Genomic DNA, 26,171 nt, shown 5'->3' with positions numbered 1-26,171 from the left:
AGTCCGACTGAGCGCAGAAAAGGCATGGAATAGAAAATCGGTATCCAACCGAGGCTCCGCCCCATCGAGGGGTGTGTCCTTGTTGCTACCTCTCACGTAACCCATTGCGAAGAAGGGGAGATAAAAAAAAGGCGTCTGGTGAATGCAATGATGATCATAACCATTATGGTTGGGGTGATGATGATGAGGGTGCATGGTGATGATGGCGCCAGGCACGATCTCGATTTCACTGTAGTGTGAGTAGGCCTATACAAGAAGTAAACTTTCTGATCATTTTCATTAAAACACCCAATGTGTAGGCTGTCTCACCAATTAGTTGAATAGTGAATATTCAAAAGAATTTTGATTGAATTATTGTTTTGTACATTCTATGCATTGCTGTTACTTTCTCTCCAATGATTGTTTGAGGCTCTCTCTCTCTATATAAAAATCTCCACATACTGTATCTGAGATAAAATGCACATTTAACAGGTATTATCTTGTAAACCTCTTGTAAAGTGTATTTTCTAAATATATCTTAACCACTTTAGCCATGCAAGGTAATGCTTTTTTTAGTGAAGCATGTCACTCACTCAATGACAGCATGTATCATTGTGCACATAAACAGAGAATGAAGGGATTGTGATGGAAAAGTAAGAATATATTTTTTGAGGTTATTATTTTCTCATGAAAAAAAACAAAACATGGAATATATACCCAAAATAGAACTGATCACATTGCACTAGATTTGAGGTATGACACACCTTCATTGTTTATGATTGCAGCTATATGGATTGTCAAACCTTCTAAAGCTAAAGACAAGTCATCAATTTTGGCAAAGGCTGAGCATTTTGAAACTCCTACTCTTCCCTTTCCCCTTTAGTGTATTCTATGCAGCCTTGCCAATCACATGTAGTGTGCAAGGATTTAGCCTTGAACACAATTGTCAAGCAGATACTTGCACTGACCCAAGCACAAATTCCCATTTCATTAAATCAGCTTTGTGAAACAAAATTAAAAATATGCATGCATTAAAAACATGCATAAGACCGATTCATAATATTTCCCCTCCTCCACATAGGGATTATAATTAATATGTTTATAGGCTATTCTAAAGTAAAGTCTGTTCGTCTCTTTATTATCTGAGTGAATGGCTTGTTTGTAAGTTATAGCCACCAAACTGTCTTCAGGTTTCTTAATTGATAGACAATAAAACATCAGTGTCAGTGATGGAGTAGCCCATGTGTTTAGATTGTTAAAATTATACATTGCAAAAATACAATTACAAGTAAACTTCTTGTAAAATCCTCATTAGCAACAAAGGATTCAAGAATATAAGTAAAAGCCTACTGGTTTCATCTCTCCTATCTATTATTACAGCATCATAGGGACATCACATAACTCTGAGGGGCCATGCAGGTGATAAGCTAGCAAAGACACGTGTTTTTCATTGTTTGAACTTCGTTCTATTTGGAAAGTTGTTGATTTCTAAAGGGAAAACCCTATTTGGTGGAGCTGTTAAGAATTGATATATGAAATGTGAAATTGACAGCAAGACATCTAAAAGCCCCAAAACTGGAATCCACTGGATTGATAGTGTTGTGTTTTTAAAAGCTTGTTGTCCATTGTGTAAAATCATCATCTTAAATCTAACTACAGCTGTCAGATGAATGTGGATACTTAGGCTATTTCCCTCTGGAATGTAGTAGTAAAAGTATACAACACAAGTATGGGATCAAAAGAGTATATATAAATTATATTCCCAGTATTTGAAAAGCTGTTACTTTTCACCACTGCTCTGTGGTCAGTATAAAATCATGAGGCTGCCACGTGCTTATTCTTGCCCCAAGCATGTCTTTCTTTGAGTTCATGTATTTATTATTTCCACATTTGTTGAATTTTTCTGTTTTCTTTAAACTAGATCTTTGTGCATTTCAGTTCAAAATGGCTCCAGTTTCCTTCATTTCCACTTTGTGCTCTGTGCTTGAAAAGTATATATACATTTTATTATTATTATTATTTCCGTTTCATTGGATTATTGAAGTTAAGTGAGATTGAATACAGTGGCCTGATCTGATGTAGGCCTAGGCTGTAGTAGTAGTGGTTTTGGAAACTCTGACATAAAATTATTACATTGTCTAATTAACCACCTAATTAAAAAAAATATGAACAGTGACCCTATAACATTAGGGCTTTAGTAGGCTAGTATCTGATCGTCTTGGGCAGTGGTGACATATAATTCTGGTTGGGTGGTTATTAAACCCATCCTTGATTGAAAGCTTTCTTATTCTGATTAACTGATTGTTAGCCTACATAGGCTTGGGTTCAATTTTCCATCAGAACATAAGCTATGACAAGATACTTTTAAAAGAGGCTGTAGCCTACAAAAAGTTTTATTAATAGCTTGCTCCATGTTTAGTCTCCCTTTTTTGTAGGCTATAGTGAGAACTTAGGCTAATGCTCTATCCATAATGTCTGTGAGAAGATAATACATATGTATAGGCCTATATTTCAATAAAAACATATGACTAGTCTACAGAAACGTGCATGTTAATTTATAGGCCTATAATATCTAGCCAAGAGTTCACAGAGATCACAGATCAGGCACAATCCTGGAACAGAAATTGTGTCAAGGCTTTAGAAGATGCCGAACACAGCCACACCCACCGTTAACATCATAATAGCATGTGTTTGCAATAGAAAATGACATTGCATTGCAGACATAACAGAAACACTGGGCGATAGTTTCGTTGAACTCCGCCAGCTCAGATGGCCCTTTAAAAAAAAAGAGAGAAATGAACTCAATAACCCCATTTGGTTTTCCAAAAACCAAAAACCACCATTGGTTTTCCAAAATGTCTATTCCAGAGAAACGAATGCCCATTGGCTTATATGCTTGTCTATCACATTCACCTGTGTTGTTTTCATGGTCCGCCTCTTTTGTGGTCTGTGTACTTCCTGTATGAGGGTAAGCAGACGGAAATAGCATAGTCGACTACATATGGAAACAACAGAGGAAATACATGAGTCTATTATTATTTTCTGAATGCGAAGCTGTTATACTACCCTTGGTGAAATGAGACCATGTAATTGGACATATACACAGATGATTCTGCGTATTCTCAACCCTTCCCTTCCGTGGATTAGTCATGACTAAAGGTATGTAAACTGCATTAGCTAGCTAGCTAACTAAATACAATACTCCTAGCCACTTAATTGTGGTAAGGCCTAACATTAGTCTAGCCGCTAAATGTAATACCAACAAGCGAGAAGTAACAACGCTAGTAACTTGCACCGTGTTCGCCTTACTTCGACTAGTTAATTGATGACTGGTCATTGTGCTACAGAGTTTACGAGTACTCTGATCATGCAAAAACCCAAGTCTGCTAACGATTGATGACACATTAATTGACTGTCAGTGCGACACAACCTGACTGAAGTGCTAATAGGTCTATTTTGTCAGTCACCGGCTCTATTTTGGCCCTCGATTGCATACAGCATATAGGCTTTGATAAAATGATTACATTTCTGTCAGGATGAGACGTGTGTCTTTGCCGAGACGCTGTGCTGGGTACCCACCCAAGCTAGCTGGCTAGTTAGCTTGTACAACAGCCTACACTTTTGTAAACTAAAGCCATATACTTTGATATTTTGGTAAACTATCAAAGTATATGGCTTTAAGTCCAGCAATGTTGTGTCAGTACCGCCAGGTACGTCACGTTTCATTCGTCCTATATGCCTTTCCTCGGGGTGTTGAACTTGTCAACAGTGTGAAACCCTCACCAATAACCAGCTAGGATAACTGGTTCAGCGCAAGCTAGGCCTGTGCGTGTCCAGCAACAGTGGTGTTATGTGTTCTGTGTATTTACGGGTTGTAGTTGGTTAAGCATGGCACAAACAGAACAGAGGTCAGATATACAGATCCCGCTGCTAACTTAGTGTCCTGATGTGTCGGGATAGTCGCATTTGGGTGTTAACAATGTAAAGCAAGTCTCTAGTTGGCTTGTTGTTGTTATACTGTTATGGCCAGTGGCAATCAAAAACGGCTTGTGGATATTCATTGTCCTCTGGCTTTGTATTGGATACTTGCTGTTCTCTTTGGATTTAAAAAAAAAAAAAAAACTAGCAGCTATGAGTCAGTGAATTATTTGAATGTAATTTGTTTTGGCACTACTTGCAGGTTGGTAAGTGTGAAACTACTTGGGAGGGTCTGAATGGCAAAACGTGTCTCGTCTATGTAAAAACAACTACTTTACTGCTACTTCTTTTCTAGCAGTTTAATGCATGGCAGTAATTACCTGCTCCCTAATAGTTTAAGGTATAGGTGCTCTGATAGACAATATTGATAGAAGCATTTTCCAAAAGCAGAACTTGGTTATCAGTGTGATCTAGGATGTGTCAGCATTACACAAGGCAACACTTCTGTTATTCTGTTATGTCTAAATAATCAGATATGATGATTAAGCATGAATATGTGAGAAAGAATATCTCACAAAATCTATTCTTGCAAATCTGCAGAAGATTGCCTGAGTGGCTGGCATGTGTTGACGTCCTTTTGAAAGATGACCTGGGACACTGAATTTTTGTCTTACCAAGTTTCCCATTTCTGATCCTCATTGAAGACACACTAATAATCATGAACTATTGTAGGTGTGTGATGAAAGTTATTAAGGAAGTCTGCTTTGGATTACAAGACCATTTTGAGAAATATGAATTCAGGTTTTGTTTGTCCCTGATACCATGCTTTGAGGGTGACGCACAACTAGCATGTATGGCTTAATTGTATTCATTCTACCCCTCATACCCCTGCTATTATTAGTTGCCCTGTGAGGATTTATGGGCATGTATCTGTGCATGTTAATGTTCATTTGCTGCAAGCAATCTCGAATGAAGGATGAGGAGGTCTTGAGTTAGAGATTGGGATGTAAAATGATTTGGGATGCTGACCAAGTGAAACGTTTGCTCTGTCTAATGTCCCTACAGGCCAGCCTGAGTGGTCCAACATGGAGAGGAGAAAATAACACGGGCATTGGAAAGAGGAGACGAAAACCTTCCAGGCCCCTACAAGTAGACATAGTCCCCAGTGTGCTACAGAGGGAGACGTAGAAAGTGAGTGCTAGAGAGAGTGAGAGCGAGAGAGGAGGAGGGGAGAGAGAGAGAGAGAGAGAAGGACGGTGGGTAGAGAGTGAGTGGAGGGATAGAAAGAAGAAGCGAGAGTGTGACGATGGCGTTCCTGGACAACCCCACCATCATCCTGGCCCACATTCGTCAGTCCCACGTGACCAGCGATGACACGGGCATGTGCGAAATGGTGCTCATAGACCACGATGTGGACTTGGAGAGGTGCCAGTCCACCGGCCTGTCTGGGGACGGAGGCTCGGCCTTCGGCTCCGGCCAGTTAGGGGACAGCGGGAGCGAGGGCCAGGCCTGCGATCTCTCCCAGTCCGTGGACATCACCTCCAGCTGGGACTTTGGAATCCGCCGGCGCTCCAACACAGGTAAGAGAGCCCAGAGGTGTGTGTGTGTGTGTGTGTGTGTGTGTGTGTGTGTGTGTGTGTGTGTGTGTGTGTGTGTGTGTGTGTGTGTGTGTGTGTGTGTGTGTGTGTGTGTGTGTGTGTGTGTGTGTGTGTGTGTGTGTGTGTGTGTGTGTGTGTGTGTGTGTGTGTGCGCTGTTAAGGGGGAAGAATGGGAACAGGAATCCTCATCAGTGGTGTTTAAGGTAGAGAAAAGGGCAACCTTGGGAATGTTTGGAACATGATGAAGAAGCACAACATTCCACAATAGTCTCTCTAGCCTCTGAGCTGTCCTAGCAGAAACTATAGGCTATTCAAGTTAATTCTTTGACTGAGAGATTTCTCTATAATGAACGTGATATGCACCATGCAGGACAACATGAAAAAAATTGTCCTTCAGTTCATGTGACAATATTGACAAAGAGCTGGATGGTGCTAGGCACCACTTCCCTTTAAGAAATGCCACAGGTTGCCTGCTGAGTAAACAGCGTCGATGAGACATAGTGTAAATTGCCACTGAAAAGGATCACCTGCCGTTTTGAGGAAATGTGCCAAATGTACCAAAGAGCCTTTAACAGATGGGTGTGGTCAGTGTGGATGTCTGACATGAGAGCTGAACCGGCAACCTTCCCCAAGTTGTTGGTTCACATCTCACATGGGAATAATAAGAGAATTGTTAAATGGCTGCGGATGCAGCAGAAATGGATCATTGTTTGGACGTTGTAGAATGGATAAGTTGTAGAATGAATTATTTGTTAATATAAAAGGTTGCAGGTGGGAGGTGGGTACTCTTCCTGAGTGAACTTGAGAGTTTGTTTCCTTTCAGTCGGTACAACACAGTGGGGCTCGCCACCAGCAGGTCACTATTAGGAGTGTATGACGTCGCTGTTGATGCTATGAGAGAGGAAATAAATTCCCTTCACGCCAAAGAAGCCATAAGAGTAGTTCTCTACTAACAAGCACAAAGCGGTTGGTACAGCTATGTGGTTATCTCTACCTCCCTACATCATCCTGTACCATTTGCTTTTTAGGTGTGTATAGGTATCTTCAGCCAGACCCACAAGGGCATAATGTCCACTATCTGTGTTGTACCTCGTACCGCTCACTGGGAACCGTGGTTATATGTATAACCGTACATTTTGAAAGACATGGTTTGATGTGATCATAATCAGAATTCAGGCTGTTTTGCGTTGATTCTTCAATTAATGAAAATGATTTCTTGGGACTGTGTCATGTTGAAAAATACTTTGTTGTGGAAAACAAGATAAACTCCTACCGGGCACAGAATAGACTGATAAGATGGATGCAGACCTACACCTTTACCAAGATATCTAAGATAACAGCTCAACAAACTGGAGCTGAACCTAGTTTACTCCACTTTTCCATCAGTACTTAAAATAGCAGGGACGGCACTGGGAGTGTCTACGACTGTATGCCAGTGAAAAACAATTTCAATTAGCCAGATGTGATTCTCATCTGGATAGACAAATGTGTAGGCTATGTCTCTGCCAACCAAGACACACAGTTTGTATTCATTTGCCTGTGAATTATTTTTATATACACAATACATCATCTAGATATTCATTTACAGAGGTTTAAATTTCAAACACAAGCAATGAGAGAGACGCTAAAATCAGAATATCATCGTAGCAGTCATGCTATTTATTTAAGTATAAGTATACTCTTTTGATACTGTGAGGGAAATTTGGTCTCTGCATTTATCCCAATCCGTGAATTAGTGAAACACACTCAGCACACAGTGAGGTGAAGCACACACTAATCCCGACGCAGTGAGCTGCCTGCTACAGCGGCACTCGGGGAGCAGTGAGTGGTTAGGTGCCTTGCTCAAGGGCACTTCAGCCATTCCTACTGGTTGGTGTTCAAACCGGCAACCCTCCGGTTACAAGTCCGAAGCGCTAACCAGTAGGCCACTGCTGCCCCAATATAAATATCCTAAATATAATTTATTTAGCCAGGAAGGTCTCATTGAGATGGAGAATATATCCTCTGTTTGGGAGACCTGACAATGCAGTGCACACAGCTTCACAGGGCCCTTGGTAGAATGGTTATTATGCTGCAGTCAGATTCTGTGCCCGTATGTACTGGTGGTGTGATGAGTGTTGGGATGCGGGCGTGTGCCAGTCTTGCCCTCATAAAGGAGCTTTTTCCATATGGGTGAATCTTTACCTTGCCCTGGAGGTGTCCGTCACCACCAGGAGAACATGTGAAGGCCACCAAACTACCGAATGACAATCAAACTACCATCTTGGACCAGCATGGACCAGTATGTAGGAGGTGATTATGGGGTTAAAGTTGGTTTAAGGGAAGGCAGGCCAGTGCTTTATTGGGTTTTAAGTTCTGCGCGTGTGTGGGGTTTTTTTGTGCTACAACCAAAAGGGAGTCCAAAAGGTATCTGCAAGAAAGTTCTCCTTTGGACTCCCCTGGGTTTTGGGTCGATGGGCGGTTTACAGTTCTTGTCAATGTGCCTCGTCTGAGAAGCATCTAAAAGGAATATCTTACCAGGACTCCAAGAAGGGCAGGAGAGACCAGTGGCTGCCGGTAAGCAAAGCAAGCAGGTGAACTATGTCCCCCCACACACACATCGGGGTGGTGTTCTCTAATGGTCATGTGGATGCTGTTATTGGTTTGTAAAAGGGGTAACAAGAGTTCAGATTTCACCGAAGCCTTTAATCAGGAGAATTACATTCACAGGAGATTATTTTATGAAGTTATAAAGAGGATACTTAGATTGTTAAAGTTTGTTGCAAAGGACAATTGTTTTATTTTATGTTAATTTTTTGTCCAGTTTTAAGAATTAATTAGCAGGTTTATTAGTATGAAAGTATGTTTTTAGTTTTCATAAAAGCAATATAGGGTGCTCTTTCAGTTCTAATGAATCAGAACACTTGCATAAGTTGAAGCAATATCATTATGCTTAACATTTTACAGTGTAACCCACTTGAAAATGAGAGATGGATAATGCATTAAAAAGCCAAATGAAACGGTCAATATTTTTGTCTTGGTAGCATTTCAACAAATTAATCTTTCCTTGGCTTTGCATTGTGTAGAGTGACATAGAGATTAAGCATTCTTTGTGTCCTAGAGAAGCCTTTGGTGTACATGTCACTGTTGGAAAGTGGACTCAACCTTTTGAATTTGCCAGGCACATAATTACGACTGACACCGGTATATTGAGTGATGGTCAGATATGCTTACACTTTAGCATCTAACGCAGGGGTCGGAATCTGCTGGGCTGGATTGGCCAGTGTCTTCTTACTGAGGTGGATTTGCTGACATAGTAGCTCCTGTGACACCATCACTCAGCCTGGCGTGATGCTCATTTGACGGATAGTGCCATAAACTATGGGCGAAGCGATTTGTGACGCGTGATGTTGCTGATAGCCCTCACCACATATCCATCCAAGCGATTGGGTGGCATGTCAGACAGGTGCTGACGCCGCTCCTAAAGAGATGGCAAACGGCAGCACACTGTTCTGAGGGATGGTCAATACCAGCCCCAGAAATTGAAATCCAGGCTAAATTTTGTGGTTTGAAGGTTTGTGGTGGCGGAAAACGGCTATCATATGTCGATCGCCACTGTTTTAAAAGTTTAAGTAATTAAAATGTCGGGTTTGTATACCCACAGCACTGTTTTAAAACATTTGACTTGGAAGCGATTATATTTTTATTTTTATTTTTCTTTCTTTCTTTCTTTATTTGTCTGTCCTTTGGTAATTATTTGTTTAATCTCATCATGATCTAGAAAAACGGTATCAGTAGTAAAATATAGTAATGCGGTTTGTATTTATGTGTTAGTATCTTAAACACAGTCTCACTGACCCCTGGTAAGTAGTACTGGACCTTACAGCTTCAATGGTATCCAGAGGTCTAAGCATGATCTATATGCTTATATATATATATATATATAATCATGGGACCGCCTGTGTTCCCTTTGATTCTCTACTGTTCAGTAATATTGGTGTCTTCATATTTTAGCTCAAAGGCTGGAACGACTGAGGAAGGAGAGACAAAACCAGATCAAGTGCAAAAATATCCAGTGGAAGGAAAGATCCTCTTCCCAGTCAGGTATCCTCTTAAATACATTTGGTCCAACAACAGAACTCTCCAGTGTCTTTAGTGCTCTGTGAAATGTGGGTACATCTCTGATAGTTTCTCCAGTCACTCTGCATCTGTATCTGTCTGCCTGTGTCCTCAGCGGAAGACTTGGGCTCGCTGTTTGAGAAGAAGGACTTCAAGGAGCGGCCTCGGAGCACGGGCACCAAGTCCACCCTCTCCCTGCGGCTGGAGCAGTGTCCTCAGCAGCTCAACAACCCCTTCAACGAGTACTCCAAATTCGACGGCAAGGTAATGTGCCAACGCGCGCAGCATCAACTTTTAGTTTGCTGTTGGTGACGCTGGATGCTGTTCACGTTCCTGAAAAAGTGAGCTGACTTGGCAGAGCTGCTGTGCCACCTGAAGTGATTCCTCCCGAGGACGTTTTCGTGGGAGTTTACCCAACGCCAGATAATGCTGCAATGACAATTCATGGCTGTCCCATCTGTCATTTTTATATTTTTATCTCCGAGCACCTTGGAGATAAAAAAGGTGGGAGCTAAAGCGGTTTGTAAATTGCTAGGGTCGGGTTAATTGTTGTGTGTGTGTGTGTGTGTGTGTGTGTGTGTGTGAGTGGTTGGGAGGATGAGTGAGGTGTATATGTGTGTATGTCGCGCTCTGTGTGTGGTGTGTATTTGTGTATGTCGTGCTCTATGCGTGTGTGTGTGTGTGTGTGATGTGTGTGTCCGGACCTCTAACAGCATCAGTGGCAGATTAAGATTCATGGCGGGGCTGTGATTTAAGACGAGCGTAATGGGAGGCGAGCGCTAGCCGGGCCCTGGGCCGATGTTTACATGAACCCCGCTTGACTCTGACAGCAGTTAAAAAGTACAGTCACCGTAATGAAATTTGCGGCGCAGAGTGTCAGCAGCGGGATGCGGATCGAATTAGGCCGGCGTTTCGGAGATTTATGTGCCGACAGGTGAAGCACGGAAAGGATGGGGATGGGAAGGTTTTGCATTCATTTGTTCTTCGCTCGCTAGGTTTGTGTCCAGGAGGCGTTTGTGTTGTGGACGTAGAATATCCAAACAAAGCAATTTTTTTTTTTTAGATTTGACACATTTTTACCTTTTGGTGTAATTATGAGTTTAAATATTCCAGTTCTTTGACCTTGTGCAGTAATGATTTCATATGTTGATACGAGGATGAAATGGACCTTAAGTGCTGAGATGAGTTTTCATGCTTGTTCTCATGTTCAAAAAGAGCACACTGATTTGGTACCATTTATCCATTCATACATCACAAAAAAGCCTAGCTGTGTAAGTGTAATAATCACATTTGTGCTCAGTGCCAGTGTAACTTTGAGGCTAATCTTCATGTTCAGCTTTAAAATAGAACTTCTAATTTACCTGAGTGGCCTTTGCATTAAGTGGAAGGAGAGGATGGGGGGAGGGAGAGGAAAGAAAAATCAAATGTGGAGAGAATGTAGCTCTCGCACGCCTGCTCACTCTTCGGGTTTCTCAGCTTATAACAAATTGAACTCCAGCAGGGCCCTCAGCCGGCCCTGGCTATAAAGGGCTCCAGGCTCTCGTTGTGTGAAGGGGGTGGGGGTGGGGGTGGGGGTGGACCTTTGGTTTGCTCCCCTCTTGCTGAGGTAATGGCAGGTTGTCAGAGCGCCGAGGCATTCACATGCCACCAGCCTCTCCGCACTCAGTCCTGCTCCCATGGAGACATTAGCCCTTTATTACATCACAGGCCTTTATTACAACAGAGGGATACAATTAAAGAGCAAGTGCGGGGGCAGAGTTCCGTGAGTTGGCTGCTCGGAGTGCTGCAGAGATGAGAATTTAGCAGCGACAATCTAACTTCCTTAAAAGGGGCTTAGGACATGATTGAAACGCCCAAGGCTCAGTCAAGATGACAAGATAATAATCAGCAGGCAATCTTTTGTTTTATTTTTAATCCTAAGTGTGTCCTGGCTGCTCTTCAGTCACAGTGACTCACAAAAGAGTGGTTGAGTTTGGTGTCCGATTTTAACCCACCGGACAACTTAATTTGTTCATGCCCATGTCGGTTTAAGGGCAGAAAGCTTTGTGTTTTAAAACCATCCAGATGCAACTCAAGTGTTGGAAAAAATGGTTGGTGTAGCATGTTTAAATTAACAAGCAAAAAAATGGAAGTACTAAGGCCTAAAGCAATCATGAAAGACAATTGGATTTAAAAAGCATTTAAACACATTAAAAATGAACCTGCATTGTAATATTGCAATGGTTTATCCATTATGAGCAGCATGCTTTATGCCTGTTAAAGGGTGTGTTGAAGACCAAACATCGCTAAATTATCATAATTTATAACACTTTTTTTTTTTTCTATAAAACATGAGATTCCAGCGTATTCAAAGAAAGCATTATTTTGGATTTTTCAGGAGACTAATTTGTGATGTTGGTCACTGGTGCTAAATAAAGACCATGGAACATTAGTTCACAACTGAGCCTCTTGATCTCACAGGGGGAAATACTCTCAGGCTGTGTTCAGCTGTCACTCCCCCATGGCAGTGCTAAATCCACTCAAGTTCAAGCACAGGTCAGCTATGAAAGAGAGACAGAGACCATCCGCACTCTACAAACCAACTTGAGCAACAGACATTTTCAGGTAGATTTTAGATTTCAGGTTCATTTGAGAGCAGATTTAGTTTCTTTATGAATGACCTGTAAATGGATGAGTCCTCTACATGACGTTCTGTTTGCGAGTTAAGCTCTATGAATGTTATTTTGGAAAAGCTTCTAAGCAAATCACAATCACAGCATATTTTATTAATGTGCCAGTTTAACTGGGGAAGTACTTTTTGAAGTTATAAAGTGGCTGAAGATATCCTTAGAGGAATTGTCTTCATTTATTCCCAACACTGTTGTAGTGTTAACACAATGAACATATAAAACACGGCAAGGCCTTTAGTTGTAAAGGAGTATCTACATTTAGGCTTCAGACGACAGCCTCGTTCAGACGATGAGGTTGATGAAATGGTGGATTATCACCATCACTAGGGACATTTTCTCTTTGAATAATGGCTCTTTTTCGAAGCTCCAACCCCCACTCGCCACTTTAGGCACAAATACATTTTTGGGGCATTATATTATATATCAGGGTCAGGGTGTGTATTAATCATTCAAGTCACTGTTTGTGTCAGAATGTAGCCAGTAAGGGTGAGAATGAGATGCTTGGCTATTTCCTCCCATTCCCTGTGTCTCTCTCCATAGACATCTTAATCTTAGACATTTTTATAGAAACAGATCGTCTGACCATCAGTGTCAGGCGGTAATCTCCCCTCACGGACTCATGTTGCTCTGGCGTCTTTCCTGCTTCTCCATCACCCTGAAAATATTCCCACCTGGCCACGCGGAGAAATAGCCTCTCTGACAGATATCCTGGATTGGGAGCCCCCCCCCCCCCCCTTTTCCAGTCAGTCACCCCTCCGTAGCGCTGCTTTGCCCGCCCCCAGTTTATCTTGGCATAAGTATCCGCATTGACCAATGCTTGAATATGACATGACCACATTTGGCCCGAGCCGCAACATGCATTACAAACTAATTACATATGCTGCTGGTCTGTCTCGCTCAGACGCCGAATCACCCATCAGGCTATTTGTTTTTATGAGTATTTATTGCCATGCATAGGTGAAGGGGGCTAAACCATGATGAAGGCTTAAATACATTATCCACACACTTTTCACAGTGCCACAAAGCGAGCCGGCCAGCGCCTACCGGACCCTGTGGCAACAGCTGGATCCCCCCCCCCCCCCCATCTTGGATGGTGGAGCGGGCGCTTTGCACTCCAAATGACTTTATAATTTGGCGTTTTGCGCTGCTGCTGCTGCCGCCGAGGCGGCGGATGCATCATTATCCGCGGGTCAGCTGAGAAGGGAGCTCTGGCAAACGCCAGCTCTCCGCCTCGATTAAAAAACAATAAATGCGGCCGTTTAAGGGATCGCTGCTGTCACCGCAAGGCATGGAGCATACAGCAAACCCATTATGTCACCGTCACCCATGCTGATGAAGCTCCCAACACTGCCGCCACCACCACCCCCCCCCCCCCCATACCCACCCAAATGAAAAATAGGATTCAGTGATAAATAATTTTGGAAAGAAAAAAACAAACAAACACAGAGGCAGACAGAACAAAGCTCTCTGACGTGGTCTTCCGTGACCACTGGCTGGGTGCATAGATAAAAGACTCTCATCCCTTGTTTCTTCTCCTCCTCACTCCTCTTCTTCCTCATCTTCCTCTCCTCTTCCTCCTCCTCCTCTGAGGTGTGGAGCGAGCGCAGAGGTGTCGAGCGAGTTTCCACTCCGCCTCCTTGCGTTAGCTTCACCCCCGGGGCTCTCACACCTTTCTGGAGAGAGAAGCAGCCTTTTGTCTCCTCTCCAGACATTTCTGCGGATTGGGTGGAGGTTGTCACATCTTCTTTGCGCTGCGCTCTCCTCCTGGTGCACCTGTTCCCCCCCCCCCCCTCGCATGCTTTGTTTGTTTCGCACTTGCACGTTGCCACTTTCTCCCCTCTCCCACAACGGATGGATGGATAACAAGCCATTTAATTTTTTGTCTTGCAACATGTCGACTGACAACCCATCTCGAGCTTAATGTTTCAAGTCAGATGATCCACAGTACTTTATTTACACAATACTTTATTTGTTATTATTTATTATTTATTATTTGGGCTCTACACTACATTTGATTGTGGTCTTTAACAGGCCCAAGCTCTCTATGATTCCTCAAGTTTAAACAGAGACTTTCTAATGAGGAGACACAGCACTCAAAAAATCATCCATAGAAATGCATGGGGTTAGTTTGTAACGCCAATGTCTACACATATCCCACCCCTTCCCTGACAAAACGGCGACATGTGAATACATTGAGCCAATCAAGTGATGTGTTGTGAAGACATTGTGCCAATCATGTGTTGTGATCTCGCCACTGGAGCAAGGTTGGTGTCCTGAAGCCTTGCGCACAGCGCATTTCTGCCGAAATAGATGCCCGATAAGTGCCCAAAAAGCGTTGCAATATGGCCGCCGAGTGGATGGACTTGCCTAAAAGGACTGGTTTAAATAACTGAAATCGATGTGCTGTGGAAGTGTATGCATTCTGACTTGTTCTTCTCTCTTCTTCCAGGGCCATGTAGGTACCACAGCAACCAAAAAAATCGACGTCTACCTCTCGATGCAGTCGGTTCAAGAAAAGGTGCACCCCATGACTGTGGTCACCATGGCGAATGCACGGGTTCACGACCTCATTGGTCTGATCTGCTGGCAGTACACCAGCGAGGGGCGGGAACCCAAGCTCAAGTGAGTTCACACACTCTCTTCATCTAACCTAGTCCTTTTGAAGCTGCCCAGCCAGGTTCAGTCCATGGCAACAATGAATGTACGCTGACAAATATGCATTTAATGTAAGTTGAGTAAAGGTGTGTTCAAAATGTAAAATGTTTTGACATGACTTGCACATCCCACACGTCAGCTCCCTGATGCAGTGCAGTGTTAGCTCTGTTGTTCTCTGGATGCTCTAAAATGAAGGACTTCACAAGCATGACCAGTGCCTCTATGCAGCAGGGACAGTGTGGTGTCACTGGGTTCACTCTAGTCCAACTTAACCTGTGTGAGGTAGCACTCAAGACTCGCGTCACCTGCTGAATGGGACGTCTATGATTTCCTCCGATCCTCTCTGCCCATGTTAGCCATGACCTTTCAGTTTACAGGCAGCTTTCTCTCTCTCTCTCTCTCTCTCTCTCTCTCTCTCTCCTCTCTCTCTCTCTCTCTCTCTCTCTCTCTCTCTCTCTCTCTCTCTCCTCTCTCTCTCTCTCTCTCACATCACTCTCTCTCTCTCTCTCTCACTCTCTCACTCTCTCATCGCTGTGTTGAATAGTACCTCGGTTTGGCCACCGCTCCGCGCAAGAATGCGCTCCCTGCTCGGTGGCACAATATGAAGATTTATAATTTTGCCAGATTGAGCGTGAATACAGTAATAAAAGCGAGGTGCGAGAGAGAGGAGCCGAGACAACGAGGAGCTCCGAGACCAGGCTATAGAGTTAACGCCGCAAGACGGGGCGCAGTGAAGAGAGAAGGATAGAGTCAGCGGGAGGGAGGAAGAGAAAGGGGGGTTGGGGGGGGGGGGGGGGGCTTGCACAGAAAAAGAGGCAGCAGTAGCAACCACAACAACAACAACAACGAGAGCTGGGCCCAAAGAGAGCACAACAAAGAGCAGCCCTGACAGTCAGCGGCTGAGGTGAGACATGAACAGCATAGCAATGAGAGGCCCCACCACCACCACCACATCACACCACCACCACCACATCACACCACCACCACCACTACACCACCACACCACCGTCCCGTTCTCTTCTGTCTCCCAGGAGGGCTTGGCCATAGAGAGCCCCCAGATAGAGGGATAGAGGGCAGGAGTTGGGGCTGGGAACCGCAGCTCACCGCCAGCCTCCACCTCCAGCCAGCCGGCCTGCCGCCAGCCCTCCTCCCCCACGCCAGAGCCCACAAGGGGGAGTGGGGGGAATGGGCATGAGATGGGCTGTTGCTTTCCAGTGTTGTTCTATTTTATCATTATATAATAGGATACTGCTTTATAGTGTAGTTAGCCGTTTTATATTAGAGGTGTGTTGAGTTGGGTTTGGTGCTAGTGGTGGTTTATTCTTGGGAATATATTGGGGGAGCTTGTTGGAGTATTGTCCAGGTTCATTGTGAAATCTTTGCACTATTATTATGAAGGCATCAGTGTCCAAAGTGAGGTGGAAGGTAGTTGTAGGAGAGACGGAAGGATGGCACAAAGGTGAAGAAGTGTGGGAGGCAAGAGATGGAGGGAGGAGGAAAGAGAGCAAGAGAGTGGGTTAGTGTGTAGGAGGATGGGGTGAGGAGCGGGAGAGGGAGAGGGTTGGTGTGGGGGAATGGAGAAAGTGACAGAGTGCGAGAAAGGGAAAGAGAGAGGGAGAGGGAGAGGGGGAGATGTCGTCTCTCTCAGATGGCTGATAGCCCCTCAGGCTGTCCCCAGTGTCTCTCAGCACTGGCCCTGACACTCGCTCTGACAATCAGTCCTTACCACTCAGGCCGTGCCTGCGAGAGCGTGTCAGGCAAAATTAAGATATTTCTTCTCTGGGTTTAACACATCCACCCACACGCACGCACACGCACACACACGCACAGACACGCACAGACACGCTGCACACTCACATACATACCCATACAAGACCGCAAACACACACTCAAATCCTCACGATAGGCCTTCACACCTTCACCCGAAATGCACAAACACATACACACACAACGCACACATGCACACACACATACACATACACCACACGCACGCATGCACACACACATGCACACACAACGCAACGCAGCATGCACACACACATACACACACAACGCACACATGCACACACACAGACGCATGCACACACACACATGCACACACAATGCATGCATATACACACACAACGCACGCATGCACACAACACATGCACACACAACGCACACATGCACACACAACGCACGCATGCACACACACACACACACATACACACACAACGCATGCATGCACACACACACACACACACACATACACACACAACGCACGCATGCACACACACACACACACTCACACACACACACACACACACACAACACACACACCACCACTCCTTTTACTTCCAGTTTTATAAACTGGGGAAACTGGGGACTATCTGACACTGAATAATTGTGAGTCTGCATTAATAAATTACAAATGAAGATGACCGTGACTTTATTGAGCTGAACCTATCATACAAAACATATTAGGCCAGTTTCTTGTCTGACTCCGCTTGTAATATCAGCCACTTCAAAATGATTGACCTTTGAGCAGTATCTGCATAAATTACACAGAAAACTTAAAGCAGAAAAGTCAGCTTGACCCTAGGGGAGATCTAACATTTGATTTGATTTATGTGGTGGAGTACTAATATTTAATCGGCAGTGACATGAGTGAGCCCTTGAGAATATTTTCATGTTCTTGGTTATCTAATTAACATTTTCCATTCGCATTTACTCGAAACTTTGTTCATTTCATATTCACAAGTGCATTGTTTTGTGCTAGAGTAGTCCTCTTTTGGGGTCTAGCAATTCAGTGTTGAAACATCTGAGAGAAGAAAGAGAAATGAACCTGTGGTACTTGCATCCATGGATGTGTCCATGGATCGTATATAATTGGCCACAGATTTCATCCACACATCCCACTCATCTCATCTCTAGCCTGTCCAGCTTTCTTTTTGTCTTTACAGTCATGGAATAGGCCTACTCCACTTCTCACTAACGAGTGAGGCATGTTTGGGTGATACCACGGAGAGAAGGGGTCAGAGCTAGCGTTCATCGAAGTCCCTGCATACCCAGACAGTAGCCGGGCACATCGTAACAGTGCCCCCTCTGTTCTCTATTTTAATTACCCTCGCTGTAATTGCCCCCTGTCTTTAATTGCCCGACAGCATAAATCGTGTCCATGTTTGTGCTGCTGGATGTTTGCGTTGTTTGTTGTGGGGGCCCGAGGCAGTCGTGCCCCTTTTTTGTAGTGTTGACTTGGAAACTTGGAGTCTAGCCAGGCGATTCAGGGGCACAGGGAGAGGGAGTCGTCGCGTAGAGGTCGTTTTCTTTGGGGGGGGGGGGGGGGGGGTTGTTGCAGTAGCGTCTGTTTTTGTCTGTCCAAGCAGGCAAAAGGGCTACGCATGATTTGGAGACGAACAATGATGGCAAAACTGTTGGTCAAGCGAGTTGTTATGTATCACGATTATGTTAAGCTTTTCCATGCTGCTGCAGAATGGAAATCCTCCAGAATTGATTACTAGCGATCCTTACTGATCATCTCTGTGATCAAGTGCGTTTGCCGTAGTCCCCCAGAGATTCTGAGAATATTGCTCTATTTCTGACCTGCTGGTTCATAATGGTTCATAGGCACTTTTCTGAGTTTTGTATTGTTAAAGTATTGTCTTTTAATTTCAGATTATGAATTTGACCGTGATCCCTGTTGAGAGATTAATCTTGTTGTATGTGTCTCACTGTCATCGTCCTGTTTTGTTTGTCCCACGTGCAGCGAGAACGTGAATGCCTACTGCCTGCACATCGCCGAGGACGACGGGGAGGTGGACACGGACTTCCCCCCACTGGACTCCAACGAGCCCATCCACAAGTTCGGCTTCAGCACACTGGCCCTGGTCGAGAAGTACTCCTCCCCCGGCCTGGCCGCCAAGCAGTCGCTGTTTGTGAGAATGTGAGTGTGTGCGCACACACACACACGGACACACACACACACACACACGGACACACACACACACGGACACACACACACACGGACACACACACACACGGACACACACACGGACACACACACGGACACACACACTCAATAGTTATTGTACTGTCTTTCTGTAATCTACTGTACAGTTGTACTGTACTCTTCTGTCAAACAAGTACTGAGAGTGAGCACATAATGTACTTTTCAGGAATGTACACAGACACACACTGTGCAGGCACAAAGACTCTCTGAGACACACACACAGACACACACACTAATACACACACACACAGCGCACATGTCCGCTCTCTTTCACTGTCACACACACTCAGAAGCGGACGGGCCGACCTCAAACCTCCCTGTTCCATTTCATTAATCCGCAGTCATTTCTCTCTCCACTCACAATGGCTTCAGAGGCCCGCCATCAATTAAGAAATTACTCAAGGGACTTTTTTTGGGATGGGGAAATTGTGCAGATTTGTGCTTCCCTGGCTGGGAAAAATAAAAAAAAGTTTGGTGAAAAACAAACATGGGAACCCCCCCTCCCCTCACCCACACACACACACCTCCCTTTATTTACAGATTGATCTCCACCCAAGAATTCAGTAGCATGCATGCACGTATTTGAGAAACACATGGTGGTATTGAAGCGCTAGAACTGGTTTTGCCTACTTTTTCAAGCAGTTGCATATTGTTTGAATTTGAAGTAGGATTTTTTTGTTTTGTTTTGCATATTCTGATAATGATGAGATGATTGCTTCATGATTAGATAACAGCTTCCTGTAGTTTCCTGTAAGCTTTTCCAATGGCTTAGGGCTACCATCCATTTTTCACGGGAGGCGGTGGGGGGGGGTTGCATGGGGAAATGAGGACTCTGTCTGAGAGGTTGGGGAGGTATTTGAGACGTGCTGTGGTATTAGCTGAAAAAGGCCAATCGCCCCCCAGTGCTCTGTCATCACGTTAATCAGTGTGATTCATGGGCCAGACGGATTCCGTCAAGTGATGTCTGTTTTTTTTTTTTTTCGTTTTGTTTGGGCATTGTGATCTAAACCTCAGACGTTCTCTTACACGTTTCCTACGTGGGCAGCGATTGAAAGCGGTTGGGGTGGGCAGTTCTGTTCTGCTTCGGTTGCAAGCTGGTTAGTGTTTCTGCTGTCCGACCAGGAACAGCGCTGACATTGAAGGGCAGTTTGGCCGGCACGCGAACGAATGAACAAACGAACGAACGCTTGAGCGGAGCAGGGCCTCACTGTCGTGCCCAAGCGATGTGTTGGCGTTGAGAGGCTGGAGCCCACCGCTGCTACGGGCACAGCGCACACTGAGACCTTTGTGGGGCCACGCTTCACGCTCTCCTCACCCTCCTCCGCCCATGTCCCTTAATCATAAACTCCCCTCCCAGCGCCGGAGGTGGAAAAATCATCTCGGGTCGTTCCCATAAGTGTCTGGCGTCGCTGGTACACCGCAGTGAGGCGAGATGGTTTGTGCTGGGGCCAACCGAGGGCTCGGAGACATTTCTCACCCCCACTCCCCCCCTACAAATTCAGCAAGTCCCATGTTTTTCCCTTCGTTGGTACCTCTCCGATTCTGTACTTTACGTTCAGGTAAGTGATGGCTTATGAGCAGTCTGAACCTCATCCATTTGAAAACAAAAACAAAAACCCTTTTGTTGTTCACAGCATTTACCTCCCTTGTATTATTATTCTGATTACTCTTTAGTTTTGGCCTCCCCCTATTTTTCGTGTGTTGCTTTTTCAATTAGATTCCTGCCACGCTGTGCCTAGGGAAGGGCACTAATCAGCTGTTTGGTTAATTTGTCTACGAGAGCGTTTAGGGCCCGCGCTTAATTTGTAATCACTAATTGGGTTTGAAGAGGCCTGTGCCAGATAGTTCCTGGCTCTCGGTGAGGGGTGGGGGGGGGGATTTGAGTGACGCACCTGCTGAGAGGGTTGGTGTGTGTGCGTGCGCGTGTGTGTGTGTGTGTGTGTGTGTGTGTGTGTGTGTGTGTGTGGGGAGACGGTGGCGTGGACGCTCCTGGTGGTCAGCACTGACCCAGAAACAGCGAGCGACAACAAAGAGCCACACAGCAGTGTCTGATGCAGACTGTAGCATTAGAGGGGAAAATGCAGCATAAGCACGTATGGCAAAAGCTGTCCTGCTGCTTTCCACGGAGAACTACATCTGCTAATGTAGTTATGAAGTATTGTGTAAGTAGGTGTCACTGAGCTGAATAATTTTGTCTGCGTTTAATGAGATTTGTTAAGAAGCGTAACTAAAAACAAACATGACCTAATGTAATAACCCTGACCTCGGCCCAGATCCATTTTAGTTAGTCTTTTAGTCATCGTAATGTTTTTTTTTTTAATTATTTTAAAATTCAAATGAAGTCATTTGTAGGTTTGTAAGATCTGCAGAATGGCTCATAGCTGTGGTTAGTTTGTGTATTTGTGTTCTTGAGAGTGGCCAGTTCCTCTGAAGACCCAGCTGTCTGCTCTCTCTAGTCTGGTCGTGTTTCTATTTATTTTTTTCCCTCACTTGTGCTCCACGGGCCTGACTGCTGGAGGTTCAGGTTCAGCTTCCTGAGGCGCGGCACACTCGCCGGGTCAGCTGCCGCCTTCAGGAGCAGCTGCCCACTGATGTGGCAGCAGAGACCAGCCCGGAGCCAGGCTTCAACCCTGGGCACCGCAGAGAAAAGAAGATGGAGGGAGGGAGAGGGAGAAAGAAAGACAGGGAGGGAGGGAGGGATGGAGAGAGACAGACAGAGAGGGAGGGAGGGAGAGAGAGAAAGAGAGGGAGGGAGGGAGGGAGAGAGAGAAAGAGAGGGATGGAGAGAGGGAGAAAGAGAGACAGAGAGAAAGGGAGGGAGGGAGAGAGAGAGAGAGAAAGGGAGGGAGGGAGGGAGGGAGAGATAGAAAGGGGAGGGAGAGGGAGAGAAAAAGAGGGAGGGAGAGGGAGAAAGAGAGACAGAGAGAAAGGGAGAGAGGAAGAGAGACAGAGAGAAAGGGAGGGAGGCAGGGATAAGGGCCCCCTTCTGAGGCGGTGCAGGGGCCCTGGGCCCTCTACTGCCCCACCAGCTCTGTTCCGACGTGAAGTCCGGCCTGCTGAGGCTGTCAGCAGCAGTCGCCGTGGTGTGTGTGTGTGGCCTTGGGTTGTTTTTTTGTTTGTTGATTGTAAGAATCGCTGCAGGGTTAGAGGAAGAAAGCACTGGCACACATTACACACACACACACACACACAAACCTAACCCCACACACCCGCATTCCCCGCTCACCCATACGCCCCGTGGTCTTGAGAGCACATCTGCAGATAGAGGAATAAAAGGGGAAGAGGTCAGGGACGAGGGCTTGAGCTCCTTCTGTCCACTCCATCATCTTCAGGCGTAGCAGCCCTGGCCTAGGACCTGTTTACGCAGCCAGCTGCCAAATAGTAGCTCTTGTAGTAGCCCTTGTCCACTGAAGGCTGTTGTTTTTGCATTATGATCATCAAAGGCTTGGGTGTCTGTTGTGCTGTGAAGAAGTCATCATCTACAATCAGAAAAACATATTTTTGAACAAAAATTGTAATATGTCATCTGTATACACAGTACACACACGTGTACACACACACACACACACACACACACACGTGCACATACACACAGAGAGACACTTGGATCTACCACCCGGAGTTCAGAATGACTAATCATGTTTTGGTGACCTTGGCTCACCTTAGAGGGCGTTGCTGATGGGTGGTTGTCTGCCTGAATTGCCCTTGTGCTGTGCTTCACACCAGGAGTGGGATTTATTTTTGTTCCAATCTCTATCTTGTCTCTCTCTCTCTCTCTCGTGTGTGTGTGTGTGTGTGTGTGTGTGTGTGTGTGTGTGTGTGTGTGTGTACAGAAATGCGGCGCATGGTTTCTCTCTGATCCCAGTGGACAGCCTGAAGGTGACCATGAAGGAGATCCTGCAGAGGGCCTTGAAGAAGAGGAAGGGCTCCCAGAAAGGCTCAGGTAAGACATCTGCTCCTTGCTCTATGGAAATGGTGTTGTCATCTGCTTAACCTTAGGGAGCTGCAGAAATAAATGAAGGAATGGGAAGAGTAGCCTATCAGAATATTCACACAGTTGCCTCCATAGTAGCAGTGGATGGTGGCTGTGGCTTTCAATCTGCATAAAGGGAAATTAAATGACCATAGGGTTTACTTAACAATGACATGATCTGAAACAATCAATTGACTTGAAAATGTCAAAATGTCATTGGTGAAAATGGTTAAAGTAGCGTTTCCATTCTGACCACCATTAAAGTTTGTCAATTCCTCTGCATTTCACTCCTTTCATTGTTGAATATAGGGAGCAGTGTTATTTTGAAACATGCCTTTCACATAGATTTTTCTGACCTGTCCATTGTTTTGTAGTGTTCCCTACAGAGTTCGAGGGTAAGACATCTCTATCTTTGATCACACACCTGGCTTGTCAGTCAGCCTCTAGTCCATCTAAGCTGTAGTCGTCCATTTTAGTTTTTCTTTTGCTAGTTTGCTGTAGTTTTTTTAAGTTTCTGCATTGTGCCTTGTTGTTTCTCTTCAAAATGAAGAATCGGTCAAAACAAGGAGGCGCTGCTGTCTGTAGAAGCTGATCATATATGCCGCATAGATCATAAATGATAGGATCATGATGCAGCCCAAGCTTATTTTCAGTGTCATATTTACAATTTGTTTTTTATATCTGTGTGCCTTTTTTGTGGTCCAAAAATGAGTCATAATTCACAACTAGACATGTTTTCTGCACAAACTGCAGTGGGGGCGTTACAGACTGAATGCTCTCTTGTGCAGTTACACACACACACACACACACACACACACAGGCTGCCTCGCCGGGCCCTAGGTGTGAGAGAAGCCATCTGCCTTGTGTGATCTGTGATAAGGCTGGCGTGTGATGTCTAATTTGTCAGGGACGGATTGCAGGGGATCAGATAAGGGCTGAGGATTTAATATAAAGAGTCAGAGGTAACAGATCGCCGACCGTCGCACACTGATGAAGTAGTGGAGCGTCCAGCGATAAAGGGGCCGTCCAGGTCTGGTGGCTTGGGACAGGGTGATTAAGTAGGGAAAAAAAACGGACTCTGTATGACTAGTTCATATGATAATAACAGTTAAATCTCTAAATGTATGATTTACGATTAATATTTCAGTTACTTTAAATTATGTCACAGAAGCCCGCCCAGCTTATGCATAATACTACTTATCATGGGTGAACCTGACTTAGGCAGACTTTCCTAATCTCTAGCTATGTTCTACTGTATAGTTGAACTAAAGCAGGTCCCAGTAATAGCACATGTAGCTATGATGGCAAATGGATGTTGGTAGTGAAGAGGAACAGTGGCCAGGCTCAGGGTGATGTGGTCTCTGGGAAGCAGCATTTGCCTCATCTGCTTGTCCGCCCTGCTCTCTGTATGCCTCTCTGTTTATATAGAGCCTATATGATACTGTAGATCCCCTGAAACAAGTACACATCTCTCACTGTGTTTTCTTCTTGTCTTACTCACTGGCATAACAAGTGGAATGAAATGCAATACAGTGTTATTTTGTTGTTTTCATCAGTTCAATGAATTGGTCCTTTCTTGCCGCTCATCACATCTTTACAGTTTTTTTTATGTTTTGATTCCAGCTGGTAATGTTAAATAGACGGATGTGCTATTTGTATGTGATGCACAGAATTGGTAAGATAATGTTGTTTGTCTTTTATGTGTTGCCTTCTTTTGCTGTTTACATTGATAGACCTGAGCAAAGCAGTTGTGGTAAACAATCCAAACATGTGGCATCGACCTATATAATTCCAGGTGACTTCAGTGATCATGAACTGCGCCCCACTAGTGGTCTGTTAGCGTGCGGAAACCCAGAAAGGCCCAATCTGTCAGTTTCCCCTACCCAGCTTCACCTCGCCATCAGTGCACCACCCCCGTCAATCACCCCCCATACATCTGTCAAGTCCGCAGCCTGTCAATCATCGCTCCCCCATTTCTGTCAGTCTAGAAATTTTCAAATACACACAAAAAGTCTCTGCTAAATATTAAATATTGGTTGTAAAAAGAGAGGGAGTAAAAAGAGAGATGGAGATGGAAGGATGAGATGGAATGTGAGTTGGATGACAGGTGGGGATGAATACATCTCCCTATTTTCCCCCCCAACTTTGACGGGCATCTCGGAGGGGAGGCGCCAGTTACGGGCTCAATGGAAACTGGGCATCAGTAAATGCAGATGGACCCCCTGCCTCACACACACACACACACACACACCCCCCACCCCACCACCATCCAGTTGCCTGCCACTGAGGCTCTTAATTGGGTGGTTTGATGGCACAGTGGTGAATGCCTTTCAAATCTATAGACTTTTTTGTTTGTGTATCTCATGTGAAAGAAGGAATGGATGTGAAATAAGATGTCAGTACACTGGCTGAAGCGGTTGTCTGAGAAAAGCGCCATCTGGTCACCACCTAAGACAAACGTTGGTGGAGGCTGCATGTTCACGTTAAGGGACAGTTGGGATTTATATCCATAAGATGTAGCCTATCTTTTGTCTGTATTGGGGGCTGTACTAGAAATGCAAAAGCCAGTGGAGTTAGCCAACCTCTTCCAAGCTCTTACTGTACTTATTTTCTTGTGTTCTTTAAATGCTAGGCCTTTACATGTAAAATGCATTTAAAATAGATCTCATATTTTAAATGTAGTCCTTTGATCCTTGACACCACACAGACTCTGTTGGGTTTTTTTTTTTACTAGTTATTCAACATCTAAATTTCACTCCGTAAAATTGAGTTACTATGTGTGAGTATCACAGATTTGTGTGTGCGTGTGTGTGTGTGTGTGTGTGTGTGTGGGCTGACATTTTCACACAGCATCCCATCACATAGGGGCAAGGAGCACTTTTGTTCTTCCTTTCCCTCATGTCAAAGATCTTGTGTTTAACTGGGGCCTAGGGGAGCGCAGCGAGTGCCTACCCAGAATGCCCGGCTTCGACTCCTTTCAGAGGAAGGGGGATCATTTTCTCAGCGGCAGCCTGTGGCAATTGCGTCACTGGCAGTATAATTCGGTGGTGTTTGGCGGTAATGACGGATAATCATTTTAATAGCAGTGAGCTTTACTGTTGAACTGTGGCCAAGGAAAACAATAAGGACCAGATTTAACCTTTTTTTGTAGCTCTTGATGTTCATGGGGTTTAGAGGGCGCGAGTCCAGTGATGATGATTATATAATTTTATCGTCAAGAGTTTTTGTTTTGAGTTGTTTTTTTTTTTTAGTTCTGGTTTGAGAATAATGATGTTTTCTGAGCCACTGCAGTG

General features: G+C 44.8%; 1 protein-coding gene across 4 annotated transcripts in view; it reads left to right on the top strand.

Annotated features, from left to right (window-relative positions):
• Positions 1 to 2,949: 2,949 nt before the first annotated feature.
• The window catches only part of mapkap1 (MAPK associated protein 1), a 37,524-nt gene continuing 14,302 nt past the window's right edge, over positions 2,950 to 26,171 (top strand). The window contains exons 1-8 of one of the 4 annotated variants that reach the window (XM_042059450.1): positions 2,950 to 3,138; positions 4,963 to 5,477; positions 8,016 to 8,051; positions 9,489 to 9,578; positions 9,709 to 9,857; positions 14,712 to 14,884; positions 18,663 to 18,839; positions 22,739 to 22,848. In XM_042059450.1, the coding sequence (XP_041915384.1) occupies positions 5,204 to 5,477; positions 8,016 to 8,051; positions 9,489 to 9,578; positions 9,709 to 9,857; positions 14,712 to 14,884; positions 18,663 to 18,839; positions 22,739 to 22,848 (1,009 nt within the window). In that variant the 5' untranslated portion in view covers positions 2,950 to 3,138; positions 4,963 to 5,203. Of the gene's footprint in view, positions 3,139 to 4,094; positions 4,164 to 4,962; positions 5,478 to 8,015; positions 8,052 to 9,488; positions 9,579 to 9,708; positions 9,858 to 14,711; positions 14,885 to 18,662; positions 18,840 to 22,738; positions 22,849 to 26,171 lie in introns of those variants that run through there. The other 3 variants (XM_042059451.1, XM_042059452.1, XM_042059453.1) reach the window with 3 other exon arrangements.

This window comes from Alosa sapidissima, chromosome 13, assembly GCF_018492685.1.
Source record: "Alosa sapidissima isolate fAloSap1 chromosome 13, fAloSap1.pri, whole genome shotgun sequence".
Lineage (NCBI taxonomy): Eukaryota > Metazoa > Chordata > Actinopteri > Clupeiformes > Clupeidae > Alosa > Alosa sapidissima.
The sequence above is the reverse complement of the archived record's forward strand: the minus strand, read 5'-3'. Positions and strand labels throughout refer to the sequence as shown.